The 21,300-nt window shown below is 56.2% G+C and overlaps 1 protein-coding gene across 2 annotated transcripts; it reads right to left on the bottom strand.

The window, feature by feature from the left end:
- Nucleotides 1–1,780: 1,780 nt before the first annotated feature.
- MED25 (mediator complex subunit 25) lies at nucleotides 1,781–19,263 on the bottom strand. Of its 2 annotated transcripts, none has more exons than XM_043899865.1 (18): nucleotides 19,037–19,263; nucleotides 18,896–18,941; nucleotides 18,105–18,229; nucleotides 12,532–12,630; nucleotides 12,009–12,129; nucleotides 11,629–11,791; nucleotides 11,370–11,500; nucleotides 11,068–11,155; nucleotides 10,792–10,985; nucleotides 10,239–10,367; nucleotides 9,743–9,828; nucleotides 9,612–9,669; nucleotides 9,406–9,513; nucleotides 7,029–7,217; nucleotides 6,602–6,673; nucleotides 6,271–6,489; nucleotides 5,840–6,020; nucleotides 1,781–3,603 (listed from the first exon to the last, which is right to left on the bottom strand). In XM_043899865.1, exons 1-18 carry the CDS (start codon nucleotides 19,168–19,170, stop codon nucleotides 3,359–3,361), a joined length of 2,388 nt encoding a protein of 795 aa, XP_043755800.1. In that variant the 5' UTR covers nucleotides 19,171–19,263; the 3' UTR covers nucleotides 1,781–3,358. The 2 variants fall into 2 exon arrangements, with proteins under 2 accessions (XP_043755800.1, XP_043755801.1); XM_043899866.1 differs by lacking the exon at nucleotides 1,781–3,603 and adding an exon at nucleotides 5,262–5,392.
- Nucleotides 19,264–21,300: the final 2,037 nt, after the last annotated feature.

Raw genomic sequence — 21,300 nt, 5'->3', positions numbered from 1 at the left:
ACTGATGAACCTGCCTCTGAGGAGGCTGGTGGTTTGCTCAGTGTTTGAAGTGAGAGGGGGAGAATGAGGTATGAAACAATACTCCACTTTTTGTTCTACACTTCGGTGGGTTTTTTCCATCTTTGTGAAACTAGATTCCTATGTAACTCAATAAAATTTTAAGATTTCCTTAAAAGCCCAAGGTGATAGGAAAATATTAGTGAGTTTTATGTACCTTGAGACAACTATGTTTTTTAGAGGGTGTCATTTTTCTCAAACTTTCTTCATAGAAGTAGGAGGTGGGCACTCTCTCACCCAAGACAGATATCTAACCATTAATGTGTCAGTGATCTAGCTTTTTTTTCTTTTTCCCAATTATGTTCTCCCACTTTTTCCAGATCTGTTCCTGTAGAAGAATTCTCATCAGTTTCCCAGTCTTGCTTCCAGCCCTGCATGCCTGGCCGGAAAAGCAAATTGGTCAGAAATGAAATGTTTCTAACCAGTCACTCACCCAAATTACAACTGTCATGGATGCCCTGGTGGTTCTGACAAAGTAGCATGCATTTTTAGACATAGTTTTGCCCTCTAGGAGCATATTTTGACCAGTGATGGCAACCTGGCTAATGGCAGCTCTCCTTCAAGGGCTCAATCCTGCAGGAATTACTTCTAGCCACATGGGGTCAGAGATTCAGAGGCACGGGGACCTGCCTAAAGCCACACAGTTCATTGGTACAGAAGCTGGAATCTCAGCCCTGATGTTTAAGGTCTGTACTACTTCTACACTGCAGCAGCTTTAACCATATCTCATGCTCAGAGAAAAACTTTCCGGAAAGTCCTGCTCTCTTGGTGCTGGCTGGTTCTGAGAGGCTGTTGTCTACACCTGGGCTGTGAAATGTGGAGGTGAGCTCTGTGCGTGCACCTCCTCTCTCTGGGCACGCCGTAACCCACGGCTAGCTTCTCTTCTGGGATACAGTATGGGGTGATGACACGTGACAGTCTTCAGTTCATCTAACTGGGTGCTGAGGTCAAGGGCCCCCAGTGACTGGGAACAGCCATTGGTTTGTTTGATCAATTTGTCCCGGAAGGCCTCGAGGAGTGTCTGTGTTTGCCCACGGGGCCATGTCCACCCTGGTGGGAACAGCATGGCCTGCGCCCTGCTAGTCTTCTTCCCTTTTGGTGGCTTTGGACGCCAGGCGGTCACTCTCTCCTTGGAAACTCTCGGCTTCCAGAACACACCTGCCGGCTCCTCCTGTCCCCCAGCCGGGGCCCAGCCCTCACATGTGGGTCCTCCTCTGGCCTCTGGCCTTGTCCTCGCGTCTTCTTGTTCCAGAGGTCACAAAATGGCGGCCCGGCGGCCTCTTGAGACCCACCAGCGGGTTTTGTTTGGTCCTCACAGTGTTTTTTTGTTTGTTTTAATTTGAATGCTGTGAGGCGGGGCAAGCACTCCCCAAGTTCGCCACAGTCCCCGTCAGTCCCTGTCGTCTTACACCCGTCCGTGTCACGCATTTCCATCACCTGCCTGGCCCCTGGAGCCATCTGAGTTTTCGAGAACCCCTGCAACGCACGCCACGGGGGAGACCTCGCCCACTCTCCCTCCGACCTCTTGTCCACACCAGAGTCGCCGAGGGGGCTTGCGTTTGATGCTGAAGCCCAGCCTCCCTCCCTCCCCCATTGGAGTATTCGCTTCGACGGTTCTAGAGGACTCTAGGGCTGGGATCGTAAACTCAAATGCCTGCAGGAGCCAGGTGGGCCACATAAATGAGTGAACTCGCCAGGTATAAGAAAAGTCGACGGCCAGAAATATAATCAAATGGAATCTTTACTGAACGCTGGTGAATGCATGGAACATAATACAAACAGGTATGGAACTGGAGTTTATCTTTTAAATCCAAATTGAAAAAATACAAATTGAAAAATAGAAATATTTAATTACTGAATTTTTTTTTTCTCTTTTGTAATTCTTCTGCTCCCTGGACTACGAAGCCAGGGGGCGGGCCTCATCCATGCCACCCCCAGATGTCAAGGGCGGGACTGGTGGCTGAGAACTCGACCTGGACTCCTGAAGCTGGGAGCGGCATTGAACTTGATTCAGTTTTTTAACGGAAAACGGCTGTTCACAAGCGTGGGTGCATCTGAACACCAAGATTCAGGACGACTACTGGAGAGTGGTGAGGGGCTGTCATCTTCTGAGGGAACCCACTGAGCGACCAGCAGCCCCCTGCCCTGGAGTTCAGCAGCTAGTATTTGCGGTTTGCGTTCACACGATCGACAGTAACCAAGAAGAGCAAATGGGACAGTGTTAGTTCATTCTCATCAAGTCTGGAGGCTGGGCGCCTTGGGGCAGTTTGGTCTCTAGCCCCACAAGTTGAATGAACGCTGTCCAGGCCATGCCTTTCCTCTCTGGAAACCAACTGCAGCCAACAGAAGGGAGTCAAAATCCTCCCTGCCAACGGCTTCCCCATGTCTGCCTGGACTGGATGAACACGATCATACATTCAAGTAGCTGTTTGTGAATGTCCTTGGGAGAAAAAGAGTGTTCAGACGGGTAGGAACTTTGACCCAAAGTCTCTGACTGACCTTCTCAGGGGAACCGAGGTGTGGGTTCTGGCTCACCTGAAATGAGCCAAGTTGATGGACTCCAACAGTTCAGACTGCTTCCCCATGTCACATGACGACAAGGTCGCAGAGCTTCTATAAAAGACACTGGGTCAAGTTCGTCACCAGCCTGCCCGTGGTTAAAGTACAAAAAGCCTGTCACGGGTGCCGTGTCACGTATCCCACCCCACTGACCTTTCACACCAAGGTCGGTGCCTGGTAATTGATGCCATGACCTGCCTTGAGTCTGTGCCAATGACGCCATCTCGGATCGAGGCGACCCGCCTGCGTCCCCCGTGACACAGATGGTTTGATCACCACCGCGGTCTGCAGCTGTGCTTAGGTGTTTAGACCAGCTTTCGTGAAAAATGTGTTTCTCTTGACACACAGAAAACAAGTCACTTCCCAGGGTCGGGCCTGCCTTGGCACCATGTCACAGCTTTCTTCGGTCACATCGAGATTCTCCACACCACAAATAAATAAAGCTAACTGGGTGGTGATAGTTCATGAGCAGAGATAGTAAAGGCCATGACTGATCTGACGCGGTCGAGCAACTGGACTTGTCAATCTTCAGATTTCTCTTCCCCTCCCGCGAGACGCGGATGCCTGCTAGACTCAGACGACAGTCCAAGCAGACGGGGGTTTCTGTTCGGGGGGCGTCTCTTTGGCTCCCTTATAAACTGGATGTCCGTGGGCTGGAACGCCCGGGTAATTTGTGCCACGTGACTCCGGACCCTCGAGCGGCAGCCGTGCTGCTGCTCCCGTCGGCTTTCTGAAAGCGGCCCTACTGACACTTGAGGCCCTTCTTCAGCTCGCTGAGAAGCGCGTCCCGCGTCTGCTCTGTGTACTGGTCGAAACTCTTACTGTGCTTCGATTCATAGTGACGCTTCAGGTTGTATTCTTTCAACACAGACACGATTTTTTTGCATATTAAGCACGTAGGCATGCTCTTCACCTCCACAAAGAAATAGGCTCGCTCCCATTTCTCTCGAAACACGTGGCCCTCTCGTTCTCTCTTTCGTTTTGCCACTTTTGGTAGAGACATGGGTACAAGAAAGATTTCACTGTCTCCGAATACTACCCCAGGGACACCAACCGTGCCAGCCCCATGCCGAAGGAGACAGCCTCCTGCCTCGTGGTGGGGGAGTCAGGAGGGAGTGGTGGGGACTGTGGCGAACCAGAGAGCACACGCCCCACGGAGAGGGACGGCTCCAGCCCACTGTTTGCTGGGCAGGAGGGTGGCCCCAGGGGAGCCAGATCTTCTGACTTGTCAAGAGAAGACGAGACTGCAGATTTTGTGTGTGTATGTGTGGGTGTGTGGGTGTTTGAGCAAGAGACTCATCCTGATTTTTACAACTAACTCATTAGGGAAAAAATGCCACATAGCCTAACACAGGGAAGGCCAAACAAAACTCATCTGTAGAGTGGCCCAGGGGCCACCAGATTGCAACCTCTCTCCTGGGACAGGGACCTGGGCATCTGATGCTAACAGGCATCTCAAGCAATGCAGATGCTGGTGGTCCACCTCTGGACCACATTCTGAGCATCACTGCTCCGGGGTTGGTCTGACAACAGACAACTAAGTCTCTGCCTACAGGCCAGAGCAGCTGCCCCTGGGATGTCTCCCTAAGGACAGCCTCAGGCCCCTTGCCTCATTGCACCCCAAACCTGTACCTCTTCCTTACAGCCCCGCCGGGTCTCCCATCACCAGGATGGCCCCACTGTCCACTCTATCCAAAGCCCTGGAAGCCTGGTCTCTGCCTGCTCTCTCCACACGAGACCTCTCCCGTTCCTGCGTCTTCAACCACCAAAGCACACAGGCTGCCGCTAAGCACACTCCCCGGGCTCCCAGCGTGGCCCCGGTCCCTCGGATGTCCCGGACCATCAGCGATCACCACTGGCTCCTTCTCCCGGCTCCCACCTCAGGGAGGCCCACCGTCTACCAGCACTCAGGCCAGGTCCTGGGGACCACCCTGGACCCCACCCTCTACCCGCAATTTTTTGCACATGGGCACGCCAGTCTGTGGCCTCAGCCCTCCTGCCCCCCAACTCCGGCCCCTCCTCTGGCCTCTCCCTCCCTAGGAACATGACCCGCGGCTCCTCCCCACCTCCTGTCTTGCCCCCTCACCTCCCGCAGCCCCCAGGGGGCTGACCCCCAACCGACCTGGCCCTGGCCCCCAGCCTGGCCCGCTGCAGCCCTGCCGCGTCCCGCGGACAAGCCTCCAGCTGCTGAGTCTGGAATGAGCTCCCTCCCCGCCTGACGCCTGCCTGCCTCTCCAGGCCTGCCTTCCCCCACAAAGGCTCGTGCTCCCAGAGGCCTCGACTGACTTGTCCTCTGACCATTCCAGGCTTCCTCCTGCCCCACACGTTCCTTTCTGTCATCTCGGCACCTAGACTGTCACTGCCTTCCTTCACGGCCTCGCTGACTGCCACTAACAGGCGTCCTCTGGGCCCGCCTGGTACCCTCTCTACCTCCATGGGCGCTCGTGGTCCTAGGACCTCTGCCTACAGCCTCCTCACCTCCCCAGAGCCAGGCTGCACCAGAGGGCCTGACTTACCACCGAGGCCCCGGCCTCACCAGCCAGGGGCCTCGGGGGCGTCTGCTGAAGCAAGAACAAGGGCAGAGGTGTCTCCCCCCATCTCCTCTTGCCCAGTTCTGGGGGATGTCAGTGACGGGAGCCGGGGCGTGTGTTAAAAGGAACTTTATTGGGTGTCGGGGTTCAGATGAGGTCCATGAGGATGTCGTCCTCCATGACGCTGGGCTGCAGGCCCGGCTGGGGGACCGGGCCCCGGGGCCCCCCGCTGAGCAGCATCTGACCTGGGGGGCAGTGGGAAGGGACTGCATCTCCCGGTGGTCCCTGGGGCCCGGGAGGGCCCTGGGCCTGAGTCCTCCCTCCACCTCTGGAGGCCCGAGGCACGGGGGGGTCGAGGGAGCCCCGGGGGGACCCCAGAGGCGCCTCCTGACCCCACGTGGCCCTGGGCTGTCTGCCTCCTGAGAGCCTGTGGGGGCCCGTCCCCAGCACAACTCTCAGGCCCTGAGACTTTCCCAGCAACCCCGGAGGACACGGAGGTGGGGAGTGGCGGGGGGGGGGGAGAGCGCCTGTTGCCTTGGCTCTCAGTGCCCTGGGCTGTACCTCCCGGGGGCCCATGGAGCCCCCATGAGCTGCAAGGGCTCCCGCTATTCCTGGGTCCCAGGACTTCACTCCCCAGAAGTCACGGGACACTGGGACACAGCCCAGGCCCCAGCCTCCCCCGAACATCTTACCTGGCAGTGGAGCCCGTGGGGGGAGCTGAGAAGGCCAGGACTGGGCCGGTGGCGGGTGAAGCAGAGGGGGCCCCAGCTGGGGCTGCCCTAGGCCCTGGTGCGGCGGGGGCAGCAGCGCAGGGGCCCCTGGCGGCTGGAGGTGGTGGAGGGAGGCCTGAGGGGGGGGCACCCCAGTCTGGGGCTGGGGGGCGGGCAGAGAAAGTGGCTCAGAGGCCCCGGCGGAGAGCGCCCACCCACCTCACTCCCTGGTGCGGCCTCTGGTCTCCCTTCAGAATCTCAGCAGAAGCCCACGTAGGACGGGTGGGGCAGGGCCGGGCCGACCTCCAGGCACTCGCTCCCATCAAACCAACCTCCCGCTTCCATGAGGAAAGGAATCCAACTGTCAAGCCCAGGACCCCCAGCTCCCATATGCCCCCTTCCCTGAATCTCACCGGGGGCGGGTTGAGGAGGAGGCTCCGCAGCTGGGGGTTGGCCCCAGGATTCTGGGGCCGGAGGAGGGGTCCAGGAGGGGGTGGGCCGGGAGCTGCTCCAGGAGGGCCTTGCGGGGCGCCTGGAGGGGCCGGGGCAGCACCCTGGGGCTGGGGCTGCCCAGTGGCCGCAGAGGCCCCCACGGTACCCTGAGGCTGGGGCTGCGGCGGGCGGAGCTGGAGCTGACGGGAAGAACAGGGGTGAGGGACGGAGCCCCCAGACCCCTCCACCTCTTCGGCGAGGTCAGAATCACGGCGTCCTCTGCACACCCCCCCACCGCGACCCTGTCCTCACCAGGTTCTGCGAGGGTCTTGCCTGGTCCTCCAGAATGGGACCCAGCCCAGGGGGTGCCTGCTGGGCCCCCATCTGTGTGGGGAGAGAGGAAGCAGGTCAGTGGCTGGGCGGGGATCCCCGTGCCGGGGAGGGTCTGTGCCCTGAATGGGACCCTGTCAGGAGCCGGGAACGTTTTCCTGGGCTGGGGGGCGGGGTGTCTAGGATGTAAACTTTATGCCCCTCAAGAAGGAACTGTGTCTTAAGAGATTCAACAAGAACACTCCTTATATAGGAGACAGGCTGCAGGGAAACATGGGCTGAGACTGAACTTGGCGGAGGAGGACGTGCCCAGCCCCGGAGCCCCGGAGCCCCGGGGGTCCTGCCGTCAGAGTGGGGGCCCAGGGGGGCAGCACAGGCACCGGGGCGGGGAGCTGCAACGTCGCTCACCCCCGCGCTGCTGCTCCAGCTTCTGCTGCTGCACCTGCTTGTGGTTGGTGATGACCTGCCGGATGCCATTGACAAAGCCGCTCTGGTCATAGGGGATGAGGCCCATGAAGATCTTCTTCTTGGACGAGTAGAGGAGCATGAGCACACGCACCTCGCACGGGGCCGTGTGGGGGAAGTGCACGCAGCCCGCCTGCGGGAGGGGATCGAACTGTCACACCCTGCAGGAGGCGGCACCCCACCTCTCTGGGTTTTAGAAGGTTCTAGAAGCCCCACAGGCCAGGAGCAGCCAGCTTTCTGCTCTGAAAGGTGGCGGAGACTCCAAGTTTGGCTTGAGGCTGCTCCAGAGAGCTGGGTGCCCGAAGGAACAGGGTGCAGCTGGGCCCCTGCTAATGGCTGGGTGGAGAGCAGAGGAAGCCCCCTCCAATCTTGCCCCCCTCAAAGGGCTCGCAGCTGAGAGGGAGGGAATTCTACACAAAGCTGACACGGGAAGTGTGTGCTCAATGGTGGTGGCAGACACCCTGACTGACAGGAGTCCGAGAGGCCCCTGGGGCGCCACACCCCCTCGACCTCAGCGTCTGCAGTGAGACTTGCAGGAGGCGGCGCTCACACCTCAAGGGATGGACCTGGGTATCACACCCGCCGTCCTGCACGTGGCTGGCTACACAGGAAGTGCCCAGGGAACGCTAGTGAACGTGAAGCAAGGCCGTAACACGCGAGGCTTCTGGGAGAGGGCTCTTAGTGGAGGAGGCGCTGAGGAGCTTAGGGAACCAGTGAAAGGAACCTCGGCCAAGCCAGTCTCACTTTCTCAGGCAAGGTAGACCCTGCTAGTTGCTTAACATCTGCCCCCTCCCTGCGAGGAGAACCCCGATAGTTTGGGTAGCAACCCGTCTGGGCCCCAGTGCCCTCACTGGTGCCTGCTCCCCCGTGGTCTCCTCTGTCTCTATGGGTGGCCCAGGGGCCCAGGTCTAGCCCAAGACATGAAGGGAAGCCTGCTTGTGTGTGTGGGAATGTGCTTTCCTAAAGAAGGGGAAATACAGGCTGATAATACACCTCCTTCTTGCCCTCCTACATCAAGTCAGACAGGATTCCTTGAGCTTCAGAAACTATCTCACAGCCACGAGAGAGAAACAAGGAGAACCCCAGAGATCCTGGCCCTGATGAAAAGGGGCTACAGACCTAACCCTGAGAGTGCCCTCCTCTGGATGTCCTGTTGCACGTCACAAGTGAATGCCTGCTTGTACCAGGCTCTCAGAACCCAGATGCCATGCTGTGAGGGAGCCTGAGCCACACGGGGAGGCCACAAGGAGGCACTCGGATGACCAGGCGCAGCTGAACCCCAGCTGACGGGCAGCACCATGAGAGAGGGCCACCTTGACCTCCAGCCCAGATGAGCTTTCAGGTGAGCACAATCTTAGCTGCTATCTGATGGCAACCCCATCAAAGACCCCGAGCAGGACTAGCCCAGCTGAGCCCAGCGGACCCACACAAGACTGCGAGAAATGATAAACTGCTGGTCCAAGCCTTCACCCCAAGCACCTATCTGTTCTAAAACCTCTGCCAGTTGGGTGTGCTGTGACTTGCAGTTGGAGGCATTCTTAACTCTCAGGATTGCCTTCTTTTTTTTTTCAGGATTGCCTTCTTTAGAGAATTTTCCTGAAGGATCCATGAGGTAACCTATGAGGAATCCTCTCTCGTGGAAAAGAGCTGGGTTCACAGAATGGACTCAGTAACTGGTTCTGCTCCTATTTCAAGACCCTCCCTTAGTGCAATGAGCTGAATGGTGTCCTCCAAAAACACATGTTGAAGTTCCAGACCGTGGCACCTGGGAACGTGACCTTATTGAAAACAGGGTGTTTGTGGAGGTAACAAGTTAGGATGAGGCCATTCAAGTGGGCCCCAGTCCAAATAACAGGTGTCCTCATAAGAAGACAGACACACACCAGAAAGAGACCACCACATGAAGACACACAGTGAGGACGGCCGAGACGATGAGAACAGGAGACTGGACTCAGGCTATCTAAAGCCAAGCCCGCCTGGGGCTACCACCTGCAGGAGGCAAGGAGGGGTCTTCGCCCAGAGCCTTTAGAGCACGTGGCCCTGCCTACACTCTGATTTGATTATATTTCTCTTTTCTAGAAGTGCGGGAGAACACATTTCTGCTGTTCTTGGCCCCAGGAAGCCATGACACCTCGCAAACCTGTCAGAGCCCAGAGCTTTCTCCGATGGCTCCTATCACTCCCTGCCACAGTTTTAATGTGGAAGAGACCTCAATCCGGCGCAGAGTTGAAGAGCCCAGCATCACAAAGGTGGCCCCACCATCAAAAATGGCTCCCTGGGCCCAGGGGGACAGGAAGCCACCGCCCGGCCACCCGACTCACGAAGCCGTTGCCCATGATGCGGTAGAGGCCTTTGAGAGAGTCCAGGTCCTTGTTGGTGAAGTGGAACTGGACCATCCTCGAGTTCCGGAACAAAGGGCCCAGGGTGGTCTGCGGGAGACACCCAGGTCAGCGGGCGTGTGGAGCGGGCCTTGAGGAGGGGAGGACAGAGGCGGAGGGGCAGGCGGTCACCCACCGCCAGCACTCACCAGCAGCTGCTGGGGGATGAGCTGCATGATCAGCTTCTGGGGCCACTGCTCTGTTTTCCTGCGGCGACACCGGGAGACATGTCAGGAGTCGCACACCCCGGCTCACCACCCACCCTGCCCTGGACACCTACAGGTTCTCGCCGTGATTCACGTAGACCTGACAAGGCAGTGACCGGGTGAGCTTGGTGTTGGCATCCACGGAGGCGGGCTTGGGCTTCTAAGGGGGAAAGAAAGGCGTGTCTGGGTGAGAAGGGCCCTGAGCCTCCATCCCTTTGACCTCTCCGCCCTTCCCAGGGAGCCCCTAAAGCTCAGGATAACCCCCCAGTAAGGCCCACAAGCCCTGGACCCCTTCATCAGACCACCAATCTCGCAATCCTCCAGCCTTCAAGTTTCACAAATGTGGGCCTCCTCCTCCTGCCTGCAAACCCCACCACCCACTGTCCCCTCCATGCCACGATCTCCTGGGTCCTCCTTAGACCGAGAAGCTGAGACTTCTCTCAACCCTGAACTCTGAGCTACACATCCCAAGCTTCCTCCGGACTATCCTGAGGACGACAAATCCCATGACCCCAGGGGCGCCAGTCCAGCCCTGCGACACACCAGGGCTGGCCCGAGGGAGCCGCTCACCTCCTGCCACTCGAGGACCCCGCTCCAGGCCAGGTGTTTGTTGGAGACTGACTGCTGCCCGCCAAGGGCTGGGGCCCCAAGCTGGGCCGGGGAAGGGCCGCTCACCCCGCCCGGGGCCACAGTGCCCGCCTGCCAGAGGGGAAAGAGAAGGGCCACAGGGCAGGGTCAGACCATCTCCTGAGAGGGGCTGTCCTGAGAGGGCCAGGCTAACAAGCAGAAGAGGACAAAGGTCCCTTCCTATGTACCCCCAGGCCCAGAACACCACTGGGCCACACCTGGGACCACAGATGCTCTAATCCTGTAGAATTCAGGTTCTCTTGAGAACCCTGGACTCCTAGGACCCTTTGGGCTCCTCAGAACAGTCTTTACCCGCCCAGAGTACCAGCCCCACGATTCTACCCCCAGACCCATTTGTCTCAGCCTCGCCTGTAGTGCAGGCTCTGTGAGCTCCCGAGGACCTCAAACAACAAGACCCACGTGCCCTCGGGCCCTCTTCAGGAAGGCCGACCTCTCCTCCCCCTGCACTGTTGGCAGCCAGGAGGCAGGCACCTACCATGGACGGTGCCCCGGGCTGTGTAGGGGGGGCCAGGCCCGGGCCTGGGGCCACGGTGGAGACCAGGCTGGGCTGGGAAGCGGGAGGCGGCTTGGGGGCACCAGGGGGCCCTGGGGGCAGCTGGGTGGCCTGGGTCTGGCTGTAGGGGGGACCCACTCCTGGAGTGGCTTGCTGAAGAGGGTTGATGGGCGAGACTGTGGGAGAGACCAAGGGAAGCAATGTGGGCGGGGGTGCGGAGACCTGGCTGCCCAAGCCCACAGCCCTGCCAGTACTCACAGCGAGGGCCCAGCCCCGCCTTCTGGTTCTTGGCCGCCTCCACGGCATTCTGGGCAGCCACCTGAGCGGCACTCAGGTTCCCGGGGACCTGATGACAGAGGGGAGGGCCTGGTGAGGGCCATCCTGCCCAGCGCCAACATCCTAAGAGGACGTGACTCCTGGCCTGAAGAGTCCCCCCTGCAGGTGTCTCAGGGGATACCCCCTAATCCCCAAGGCTTAACAATTCCAACCAGGCCTCTCCCGAGGGGCCAGGGTCTCCGCCAAGCCCTAGGAGCACGTCCCTCCCCTGGCAATGTCCACACCTGGTACTGCTGGGGGACCGGTGGCAGAGGCTGCTGGGGGGCTGTCGAGAGTGTGGCGCCCGCGGGTGCAGCTGGAGGCAGGGGCACAGGCTGCTTGGGCTGGAGGGGGCCTGGGGCTGAGCCACCCCCGACTGAGCACCGAGGATGATCAGGAGAGCCCATTAAGAAGGGGATTGAGAGACACGAAGAACATCCGAGTGAGAGGGAGCCGGGGAGGACACGCCCCAACCCTGTGCCCCCCAGCAGCCCCCAGGCTCACCCGGCAGCACAAGCCCCCGCACCAGCACCATGTGCCGTGGGTCCTGGCTCACGTCTGCTGGCGGCTGCAGGGGCTCCAGCATGGCTGGAGGAGCCGCCTTCTCAAACAGCAGCCTCAAGGCAGGCAGCTTCCGGGGGGACACGATGGAGAAGTAGATTCCTCGCTGCACAAGAGGGGACAAGCAGTCAGGATGAAGCCTCAGGGCCAAGTCCCCGCCAGGCTCTGGGACAGGAGACCCAAGACCTAGACTAGCTGCCCTGGGCGATTCTGGGTTGCAGCTCTCCCCACAGAGCCAGCTGGGCTGGCGAAGGCGCCTGTGCCCACCCTGAGACCCAGGCCGGCAGCCCCCAGCCCTCCTCCCTCCGATCAGGAGGCGTCACCTCTCCGATCTTCTGCACCAGCGTCTCCGTCGTGCACCCTGAGTACGTGGTGCTCTCGACAGCAGGCAGCAGGTACGGGGGCGAGTTGCAGATAAGGAGGCAGACTCGGTGTGTCTGGCCGCTACCAGGGACAAGGAAAGGTGGGGAGAGGATGGCCGCAGGGACCCCAAGGAAAGACCCGAGCCAGCAGCAGCAGTGACCAAGTCCTCCACCCCCCAGGAAGTCCAGAGTGGGAACCCATTTCCCAGCTGAGAACGCTGAGGCCCAGAGAGCCTCCTGAGTTGCTGGAAGTCACCCAGCCACAGGGAAGGCAGGAGGCGCACTCCGAGCCAGCTCCCCTTTCAGACGAGGATTCCGAGACAGGGAGTGGGCCAGGGGACACCTCCTGCCTCTGGCTCCCAGTGCTCGGCACAGACAGCCCACCCAACGCCCCAGGGAGGCCAGGGGTGGAGCCTGTGACCCACCAAGCAGCCTACGGGCCAGGTGGACAGATGGGCGTGGGCCCCGCACTGGGCACACTCACATCTGCTCCCGCATCTTCTTGAAGTCGTCGAACAGCTGCAGGGCCGTGCTGAGGCCTTCAGCGATGAGGCTGCAGCTCTCGCCACCCCCACCCATGAACCTGCAGGGGGCACGTGGTCAGCCTCTGGGATGACCAGGGCCGCCACCCCCCAGTCCCCAGGAGGGGCCCACACTTGGGCCGAGCCTCTCCACAGTCTGTGCCCCTCAGGATGGGGGCACTCGGAGTGTCCCGCCCTATCCCCAGTGCTGACACAAGGACAGGGGACGTTCGTCACTTCCTGCGAGGGGGTCCCTCTGGCAAGAGGCCCCATCGGAGGACAGAACAGAGTAAGGACCCAGGACGCTAAGCCCAGGAGCCTACGCTGTGGCCCAGTCCCCACGCGCCTGCCCCGCGCTGGGCCGTCTGCCTGGCCTTCCCCTACCTTCCCAGCCTGCTGTGGGGCCTCCTCTGCCCTCCCACCTTTAGGGGTGAAACTGCATCCCTCAAAAAGGTATGCTGAAGTCCTGACCCCCCACTACCACAGGATGCAACCGGATTTGGAAACAGGGTCTTTACAGAGGTGAACAGGCCACGATGAGGTCGGAAGGGTGGCCTGAACCCAATATGACCAGTGTCCGTATAAGGGGGACAGGGAAGCAGAGACATGCTCAGAGGAAAGCGAACATGGATGTGATGAGAGAGGGGGCGGGACGCCACATGGCGATCAGAGGGACACTGCACAGGCCAAGGAACGTCTGGGGCAACGGGAAACTGGAAGAGGCAAGGAAGGACGACCCTCCCCTACATGTTCCAGAGGGAGCATGGCACTCCCCCCACCCCACCCCCGCCGTCATCTCACACTCCTGGACCCAGAACTGAGAGACGGTAACTTGCTGTGGTTATAAACCACCTTGTTTCCAGTACTTTGTCCCAGCGGCCCCAGGAAACTATGACAAGGAAACTATAAACACAGACTTGGTCTCTCCTCCACCTGATCTACAGAGGGGTCACCGGTGTCCGTCCCTGTGGGGTGGGTGGCAGGCCTCTGCCGGACGGCAGCTGCTACCGCCATGACTCTCTGGGTCACGTGATGGCAAGGCTGACCCTCTGCCGCGGGGGACATCTGGGCAGACTGGGTCCTGTGGCTCTGCACCATGGCCCTTGTGTCTGTGTCTCCCCCACCAAGCATGGATGAGGTCTGGACTGTTCTTGTCCCCAGCCACACACACCCCGCCCCCCAGTATGGCACAGGGGAGGGCTTGGAACTGTGTGTTACATAAACAAATGGCTTCAAATCCAGCCTTGGTCATCAAGAACAGAGCTGAGCCCGCCCCGCCCCGGGCCCTGCCCACCTCGCTCCATCGCCCCCTGGGTACATCCGAGAAGGTCTTGGATGCCCCCGGAGTCTGTCATCCGCCATACACCCCAGTCTCTGCCTGTGCTGTCCCCCCAAAGACCACACACCGCCTCCCACTCTGGCCCAGGTGGAAACCCTGCACATCTATCCCAACTCCCATGTCATCCTCCTCTAGGAAGCCTTCCCCACCTGCCACGTGAATTTAGAGCCCAACCTCGATCACAGCACATGTCCCCCAATACTGTGACTATCAAGCTTCCTCCTGCAGCCTACCTGCCCCTAAGAAAGCGCAGCCCTCTGTGAGACCTGAGCCAGCTCCACGATGTGCCTGAGGACACACGGGCTCCAGGAAGTGCCTCCTGAGTAAGTGAGCCGCCAAAGCGTGACCCCTCTGTGCTCTACCTGAATTCCTCCCCAGTGCAGACTTTGGTCCTCTGCTCCCACACTCAGCCCACACCGCTCCTCCTCCCCAGCACCCATTCCCCAGATCTCCTCCTCCTCACCATCCAGACTCTGGTTTGCACATGAATTTTAACACCACAGAGCTGGGGCAGAGGCCAATGAATCAACCAACCCTGGATCCACCCTGCTGCCAACTGCCTGTGCTGGAAGAAATCAAGCCATCTTCCTGGCCGGGCTAAGGGTAGGGGTGAGGGGTAGGGGGAGAGACAGGAAGCAGCTGCCGCAGGCATGCGGGGTCTTCTCTTAGAGGGATAAAATGTTCCAGAACTAAACAGAGAAGATGGCTGCACATTTTAAATGTACTAAATACCACTGACTTGTCCACTTGAAAATGACTGCTTGTGTTATGGGAATTTCACCTCAATTTCTAAAAACAAATAATAATTTGAAGGAAAGTGAGATCGACTGACCACTCTGAGACCCTAGAGTTTGCTTTTTTTTTTTTTCCCTTAATGAATATTAAACATAAGCCATCTGTTACCAGCTCAGAGAAAGACACAGAACAAATATTTTGTCTAAGAAAAACTTAAAACTGGGGAGCAGGAAAAAAAAATATATGGACGGTTGGGAAGTAGGTTTTTAAATATCAAAAAATTTCAAATAAATCCCTCAGATTAGAAATAGAAAGTGAAAGTGAAAAATGAAAGTGTCCTGGGTGATACAGGTGGGCTCTGACCCACTGCTTCCTTATCCTCACGCCCTGCTCCAATTGTTCCTCCTGAGGTCATACCCCTGAGTCCTTGTCATCCACTTTCACAGCCTAAGAAGCCCCTCCCCTGGAGCCCCCCAGAGGGACTAGTCAAAATGAATGAATGTGAACCGCAGCCAGCTCTGACCAATGACTGCCGCAGCCTGTCACCCCATGGAAACACTAGCTCCAGAGGGCCAGGACCCTGCTTGCCTCCTGCCCCCTCAGTACCTGAAACAATTTGCCCCACAAATTGTCTGCTGAATGAATGAACGCACAAACCAGTGCACGAATGAAGGCATAAACGCAATGTCACAAAACTATGGGGAAGACAACTGGGCTGTCCCTCCTGATGCTGTATCACTCGCTGTAGGCGGTGGGGGAATCGCCTCACTCGTCAGACAGGAAATGTAACCTCACTCGTCAGACAGGAAATGTAACATCAGAAATGAAACTCCTCAAAGCAAGAACTTTCCAAAAATCACACTGCCTGCCTTGTACTGTAAGTAATGGATGTTTCAGGAAAAGATAAGATTTCTCCACGTGGACAAGACTTGCTGACTTTCTTTGTGATCTCTGTTACAGACTTCCCCAGAACGTCACAGAAACCGAATTTAGATGGTTACACAGGACCTGATAAAACAGTGCCGACTATGAATATTCAATAATGGCTTAAAGTGTTTATCGGCTGATTGGGAGGATTCTGGTGAGCAGGCAGCACACAAAGCTTTCTTCTTTGGTTAAACAGACAGTGTATTCTAAGCTGGTTAAGGGAGAGGGTGGATATGGGATGGAAGTGTTCACAAAGTATTTCCCTCTTATCTTCCTAGTGCCCTTGACATTTTAAACAAGGGGGTTCGACTCTTCCTCTTGACATCCACCATAAAGTTCACTTTCCTGGTGATTCTCTTCCCTAAAGCTTTCACTCGTTTATTTATTCAGCAAAGGTCTCCCAGGCCTCTTGGGTCTCAGGCCCCTGCTGGAGGCAAACAGCAGGAGAAATACCCAAGACCTGGGCATTCACAGCCCAGGGTGTGGAGCTGTAACAGGGAAACACCTGGGAGCAATGGGGCAGAGGAGAGAGCAGCTGACGGCTCGCTGGAATCAGGGAAGGACGTTGCGTTGGGTCTTGATGTTTATATAGCCGTTTACCAGGGAGAACCAGAGTATGAAGTACATTGTGGACATTCGTTCATTCACTTGTTCTACAAACCTTTCCTTAGGGCTCTTTCATGCCAGGCCCTGTGCTGGGTGCTAGAGACTTGAGGGACATCAGACTTGGACTTGAACCTCAAGGAGCCCCCATTCCGCAGTATTCAAATCTCACCACAATATATTCCAGAGGTTCTCTACTGGGGCGGATTCTGTCCCCAAAGGGACATCTGATAATGTCTGGAGACATCTTTGTTTTTATTGTTTATCACACTGGGGAGGGAGGGGACCACTGGCATTTGCGGGGTAGGGGCCGGGGATGCTACTGAACTCCTTACAATGCACAGGAATGCCCCCTACCCCTCCACGACATACATACAACAATCACCTGGCCCAAAGGGTCAACAGTGCTGAGGGTGAGAGACCCTGCTCTACCTGGACCATGAATTCAAACCACCATGAGAGGGGAACGTGAACGTGCAGCGCCTGGTCTAGCACATGGAGCCTGAAACAAACGAAGCGTTCAACAAACATTTTCTGCAGGGGTGAATGAAGATAACAGCAGCCCACAAATCCGCGTTGTTTAATGGACTCTGACCAGACCCTGAGCTGAACACAGTACAAAGATTAGCTTCTGTGACCCTCCCCAGAGTGCCGATATGGACTACCGTTATCCCTCTGCAGACCAAGAAACCAAAACACAAAAGAACAGCAAAAGCTGAGGGAGCACTTAATTGTGTCAGGCACTGTTTTCAACAGTCATCCACTATTCGATGCCCAAAGTTCCCTACAGTGTCACCAGAACCAGATCTCCGATGAGCGCCATCTCCTGGTATTCATGCCCCCTCCAACACTGAACAGAACTGACCTGTATATGAAACAGGATGTGACACAAATGATGGTGTGTGACTTCTAAGATTTGATTATGAAAAGCTCTGTGGCCTCCTTTTGCTCTTTCTGTTGGATTGCTCAGGCTGAAGAAGGCCAGCTGCCATGTTGGAAGAAGACTCAAGCAGCCCCATGGAGAGATGTCTTAGGAATAACAGCTGGCAAGGAACTGAGGCCTCTAGCCAATAGCCACAGGGTTAGCCACCCTGGAAATGGATCCTCTGGTCTCGATCAAACAGTCGGATGACTGCGGTCCCAGCTCATCATGACTGAAATCCCACGAGAGACCGTGAGAACCATCCATCAAAGCCACCCCTGAATTCCTTACTTAAGGAAACAAGCCACTAGTTTTTTTTTTGGCTGTGCCCCTCAGCATGTGGGATCTCAGTTCCTCCACCAAGGATCGGACCCATGTCCCTTGCAGTGGAAGCACAGAGTCCCAACTGGTGGACCGTCAGAGAATTTCCAAGTCACTAAGCTTTAATCTGTTTTCTCAACACTGGAATAGTAACAGGATGACTATAAGTACTATTACCGTTCCCCTTTTAGAGATAAGTTCTATTAGACACAGGGGACAGGGACTCGTGGGTCTGGGAGTCCTGTTGTGGTAGAACTGAAAAGTGGCCCCAGGCTGTCTGCACCTGCAGTGTGAAGTATCAAAAGTCATTTCAAAGCACAGAGTCTTAGTCCCACCCCTCTTGCACTCAGGTTTCAATGCCCCTAGTAGAAAAAGAAAAACTAGAGTAGACAGGAGAAGCAACAGACAGAAAGGGGAAGAACACATGAGGAGTAGGACAGGGGTGCTGGACTTCCCCAGGCCTCCTTGACCAAGAAGTTCTTTCTACTTCCAAGCCAGAGAGCAACATCAGCTGAGCATACAGAACCAACCACTGAAGTGACCTAGGGACAAAACTACAATCCCCATCACAACCCTTTTTAGCAACTGATGTGAGGTGCTGGATCCAGCAGCTCAAATCCACGCCACCATTCCTCTGCGGTCCCTCCCAGGTTCCCCCAACCCTTCCCGAAGCCGAGAAAAGAGCTCACTTAATGCCATCGAGCCAGGTGACAAACTCATAGGCGCTGCTGGTGGGAGCGTGACATTGTACGTAGGACTCTGGAGCGCAGTCCACCGTGTTGAACACCACGAGGCTGTACTGGGTGCCCCCATACTGGGAGGGGAGGACAGAAGAACTTTTCATCTGGGACCCAGTTCCTTCCCCCCTCGGACCCAGGACCCAAGTCCCTCCCCTCTCTGACGCAGGGGTCCAGACCCCAGCCTCTCCTCCCTCGGACCCGGGGGTCCGGACCCCAATACTCCCACCTCAGACCCAGGACCCGAGCCCCTCTCCCCTCGGGCCCAGCACCTGAGCCTCCTCCCCTCTCGGACCCATAAGTCCGGACCCCAGTCCCTCCTCCCTCGGACCCGGGGGTCCGGACCCCAGTACTCCTGCCTCGGACCCAAGACCCGAGCCCTTCCCGCCTCGGACCCAAGACCCGAGCCCTTCCCGCCTCGGACCCAAGACCCGAGCCTCCTCCCCTCTGGGACCCAGAAGTCCGGACCCCAGCCCATCCTCCCTCGGACCCAGGACCCGAGCCTCATTCTCCTGGAAACCAGAGTCCTAGACCCCAGCCCCTCCTCGCTCGGACCCACGAATCCCGACCCCAGACCCTCGGACCCGGGAGTCCAAACACCAGCCCCTCCCGCCTCTGACCCAGGAGTCCAGACCCAAGCCCCTCCCACCTCGGGCCCAGGGTCCAGGTACCGCCCCCTCCTCCCGCAGACCCGAGAGTCCGGACTCCCATCTCCCCTCAAACTCGAGAGTTCCAAGACTCACGTCTCCCCCGAAGTCCGTCTCGGCAGGAGGACCGCCATTAAAATACCTGTGAGGGTCGGAAGTGAAAGGTCGGGATGAGGAGAGAGACTGAGAAAAACTAAACTCGGAGGGCGGGGTTGGGGCCGCGGAAACGGCACTCACTCTATGGCCGGGAGCAGGTAGTGCTTGCGGAGCCCTTCGAAGTAGGGCCCTAGGTTGGCCGTGCCCTCAATTACAAACACCACATCAGCCACGAGGCCCCCGGCGCGGGCCGGGCCCTCCGACCCGGGGACCATGCCCCGCGCCGCAGATGCCGCCGCCGTCGCCGCCGTCGCCGCCACCGCCGCTGCCGCCGCCGCCGCCTCAGACGCCGCGGGCTGAGCGGAAGTGCGCTTGCGCCTCGCGCGCCCCCGCGCAGGACGGCCTCTCGGCGCTGGCGGCGCGCTGGCGGCCATGTTTGTGCGGGGCGCTCACGGCGGGTGGGTTTATCTCCATCCTCCGTCGCACCCAGTGTGTGCAAGACTCAAAAAGTACCTAGAGAACTCCTTCGGGGACCAGAGGTGGAAGTTCGAATTATTGGCAGAACTTTCGAGGGCGAAATATACTGAAAGCGGCGCATCAGACGCCATTTTTGAGGGGGGCGACCTTTCTGACACTGCTTTCAGTGAAAGGGCCAGGAGATCTGGTTGCTATGCAACGCATACGCTGCCCTTGTTTTCCTAAAAAGACAGATTAGGTTTCTAGTTAAGTTCTTTCTGGTTCTTGGGGGGTGGGGGTGGGTGGGTCGTGTGAAGGGTCCAATCACACGTCTGAAACGGGGTTACTAGGCAACGCTTTAAGGTGGCAAATCAACTCTGAAGGGAGTGCAGCTGTTTTTTCCCCACTAAAAGAAGCCGAACTCTAACCCAAGTGGAGGTTGCTAAGCAACACCTGATAGTTGTTTTCTGGGAGAAGAGCCAGAAACTAGCCTAGGACATAAATACATTCCAGGTGGATTAAAAATGTAAATATAACAAATGAAACCATAACACTGTATAATCCTGAAGACTGGGAGAAAAAGAGTTTCTTATCATTACAGCAAAGCCAGAGGACGGAAAATATTGAACTGTTTGTCCTCATAAGACTTCATAAACCAAGCTGAAAACGATACCGTAAACTGCGGAAGTCACTGTAACACTTGTGTTGACAGAAATTTACTACCCAAATACGTATTACTAATCAATAAAAACTTAGGAAAACAGAAATACTTTATTTTTTTTAATTGGGGAGGAAACTAAGGTTTTTCCCATACGCAAAAAAAATATTAAAAGAAAATCGCTCATATTCACAAGTTGATAAGTGTTAACACAGGGGCCAATGATATGTCATTTTATCTTTGTCATGTTAATTAATGTTGGAGAAATAAGTCCATGAGGGTGGGAAGGTTTGGGTGAAATGAGCAGGCTCAGACGTGATCTAGTGGAGATGAAAACTAAACAGCTTGCTCCAATACAGTTTGTCAATATATTTCAAGGTAAAAGACTGCATTGCTTTGCACTCAGCAGTGTCACCATTTTGTCACATGTACTTTATTGATCCCTTTTATTTTCTTTGCTGAACGCTTGTAAAGCAAATCCCAACATCGTATCATTTTACCTCTACGTGCTAGATAGGCATCTCCAAAAAGTTGCAGAAAACCACTATGCCATTAACACCTCTAACAAAATTTTTATCTCTTGGTATTGTCCAACACTTAAATCCATAATCAAAATTCCCCAGTTTTCACAAGATGTCTTCTTATAGTTGTTTTATTTGCATCAAGATCCAACAATGACCGAACCTGTGTTTAGACATCTTAAAATTCCTTTAAATCTAAAGCAGATCTCTTCTTTTGTATGCTAGTGTAATTAAATTTTAATAAAATCATAAGGAAGATAAAAGTAAACTGGAGAAAAGCAAAGTGATCAACAGGTATGGAGCTTGAAATGGTACCTAAAATTCCCTCCTAACAATAAGGAAACTTTCCTTTAGATAAGCTGAATGCAAAGTTGGTTCTGTTTAACTGATTTTTAACCGTTACCATTGTTACCATTAATGGATTACAAATAGTAAAACAAACAATGAGATATTTCAGCTTGGACTTCAGCTTCTGGCATTGATAATTAGATGATATGACATTGTTTTTGCGACATTGGTGGTTTCATAAGAGGTATGGGTAGTCTTTAAGGATCTCACCTCCCCCAGAATGGAAACAGAAATTGACAACAAAAAAGATAGGGTTGGAAAAGAAATTCCAGAGGTGCTCATTGGCATTACCAAGAACCTTATGGCAGCTGTGATGTGAAAAACTTGGTGTAGTTCCTCAGCTAAGCAATGGCCTTCCACAGCAGCTGATCTAATTCTGGGCTAGTCTTCGAGCCTCTCACACAGAATGAAGTAAATCAGAA

This window comes from Cervus elaphus, chromosome 4 (assembly GCF_910594005.1).
Source record: "Cervus elaphus chromosome 4, mCerEla1.1, whole genome shotgun sequence".
Lineage (NCBI taxonomy): Eukaryota > Metazoa > Chordata > Mammalia > Artiodactyla > Cervidae > Cervus > Cervus elaphus.
This window is presented reverse-complemented; position numbering and strand designations above follow the sequence as displayed.

Excerpts from the sequence above, each read along its gene's own strand:
- MED25 (XM_043899865.1), bottom strand. The coding sequence starts at position 19,170 with ATGGTCCCCGGGTCGGAGGGCCCGGCCCGCGCCGGGGGCCTCGTGGCT. Across the intron at positions 9,829-10,238 it reads GGGTCCTCGAGTGGCAGGAG|AAGCCCAAGCCCGCCTCCGT; the intron begins GTGAGCGGCTCC and ends TTTCCCCCTTAG. Across the intron at positions 9,670-9,742 it reads GTGAATCACGGCGAGAACCT|GAAAACAGAGCAGTGGCCCC; the intron begins GTAGGTGTCCAG and ends GTGTCGCCGCAG.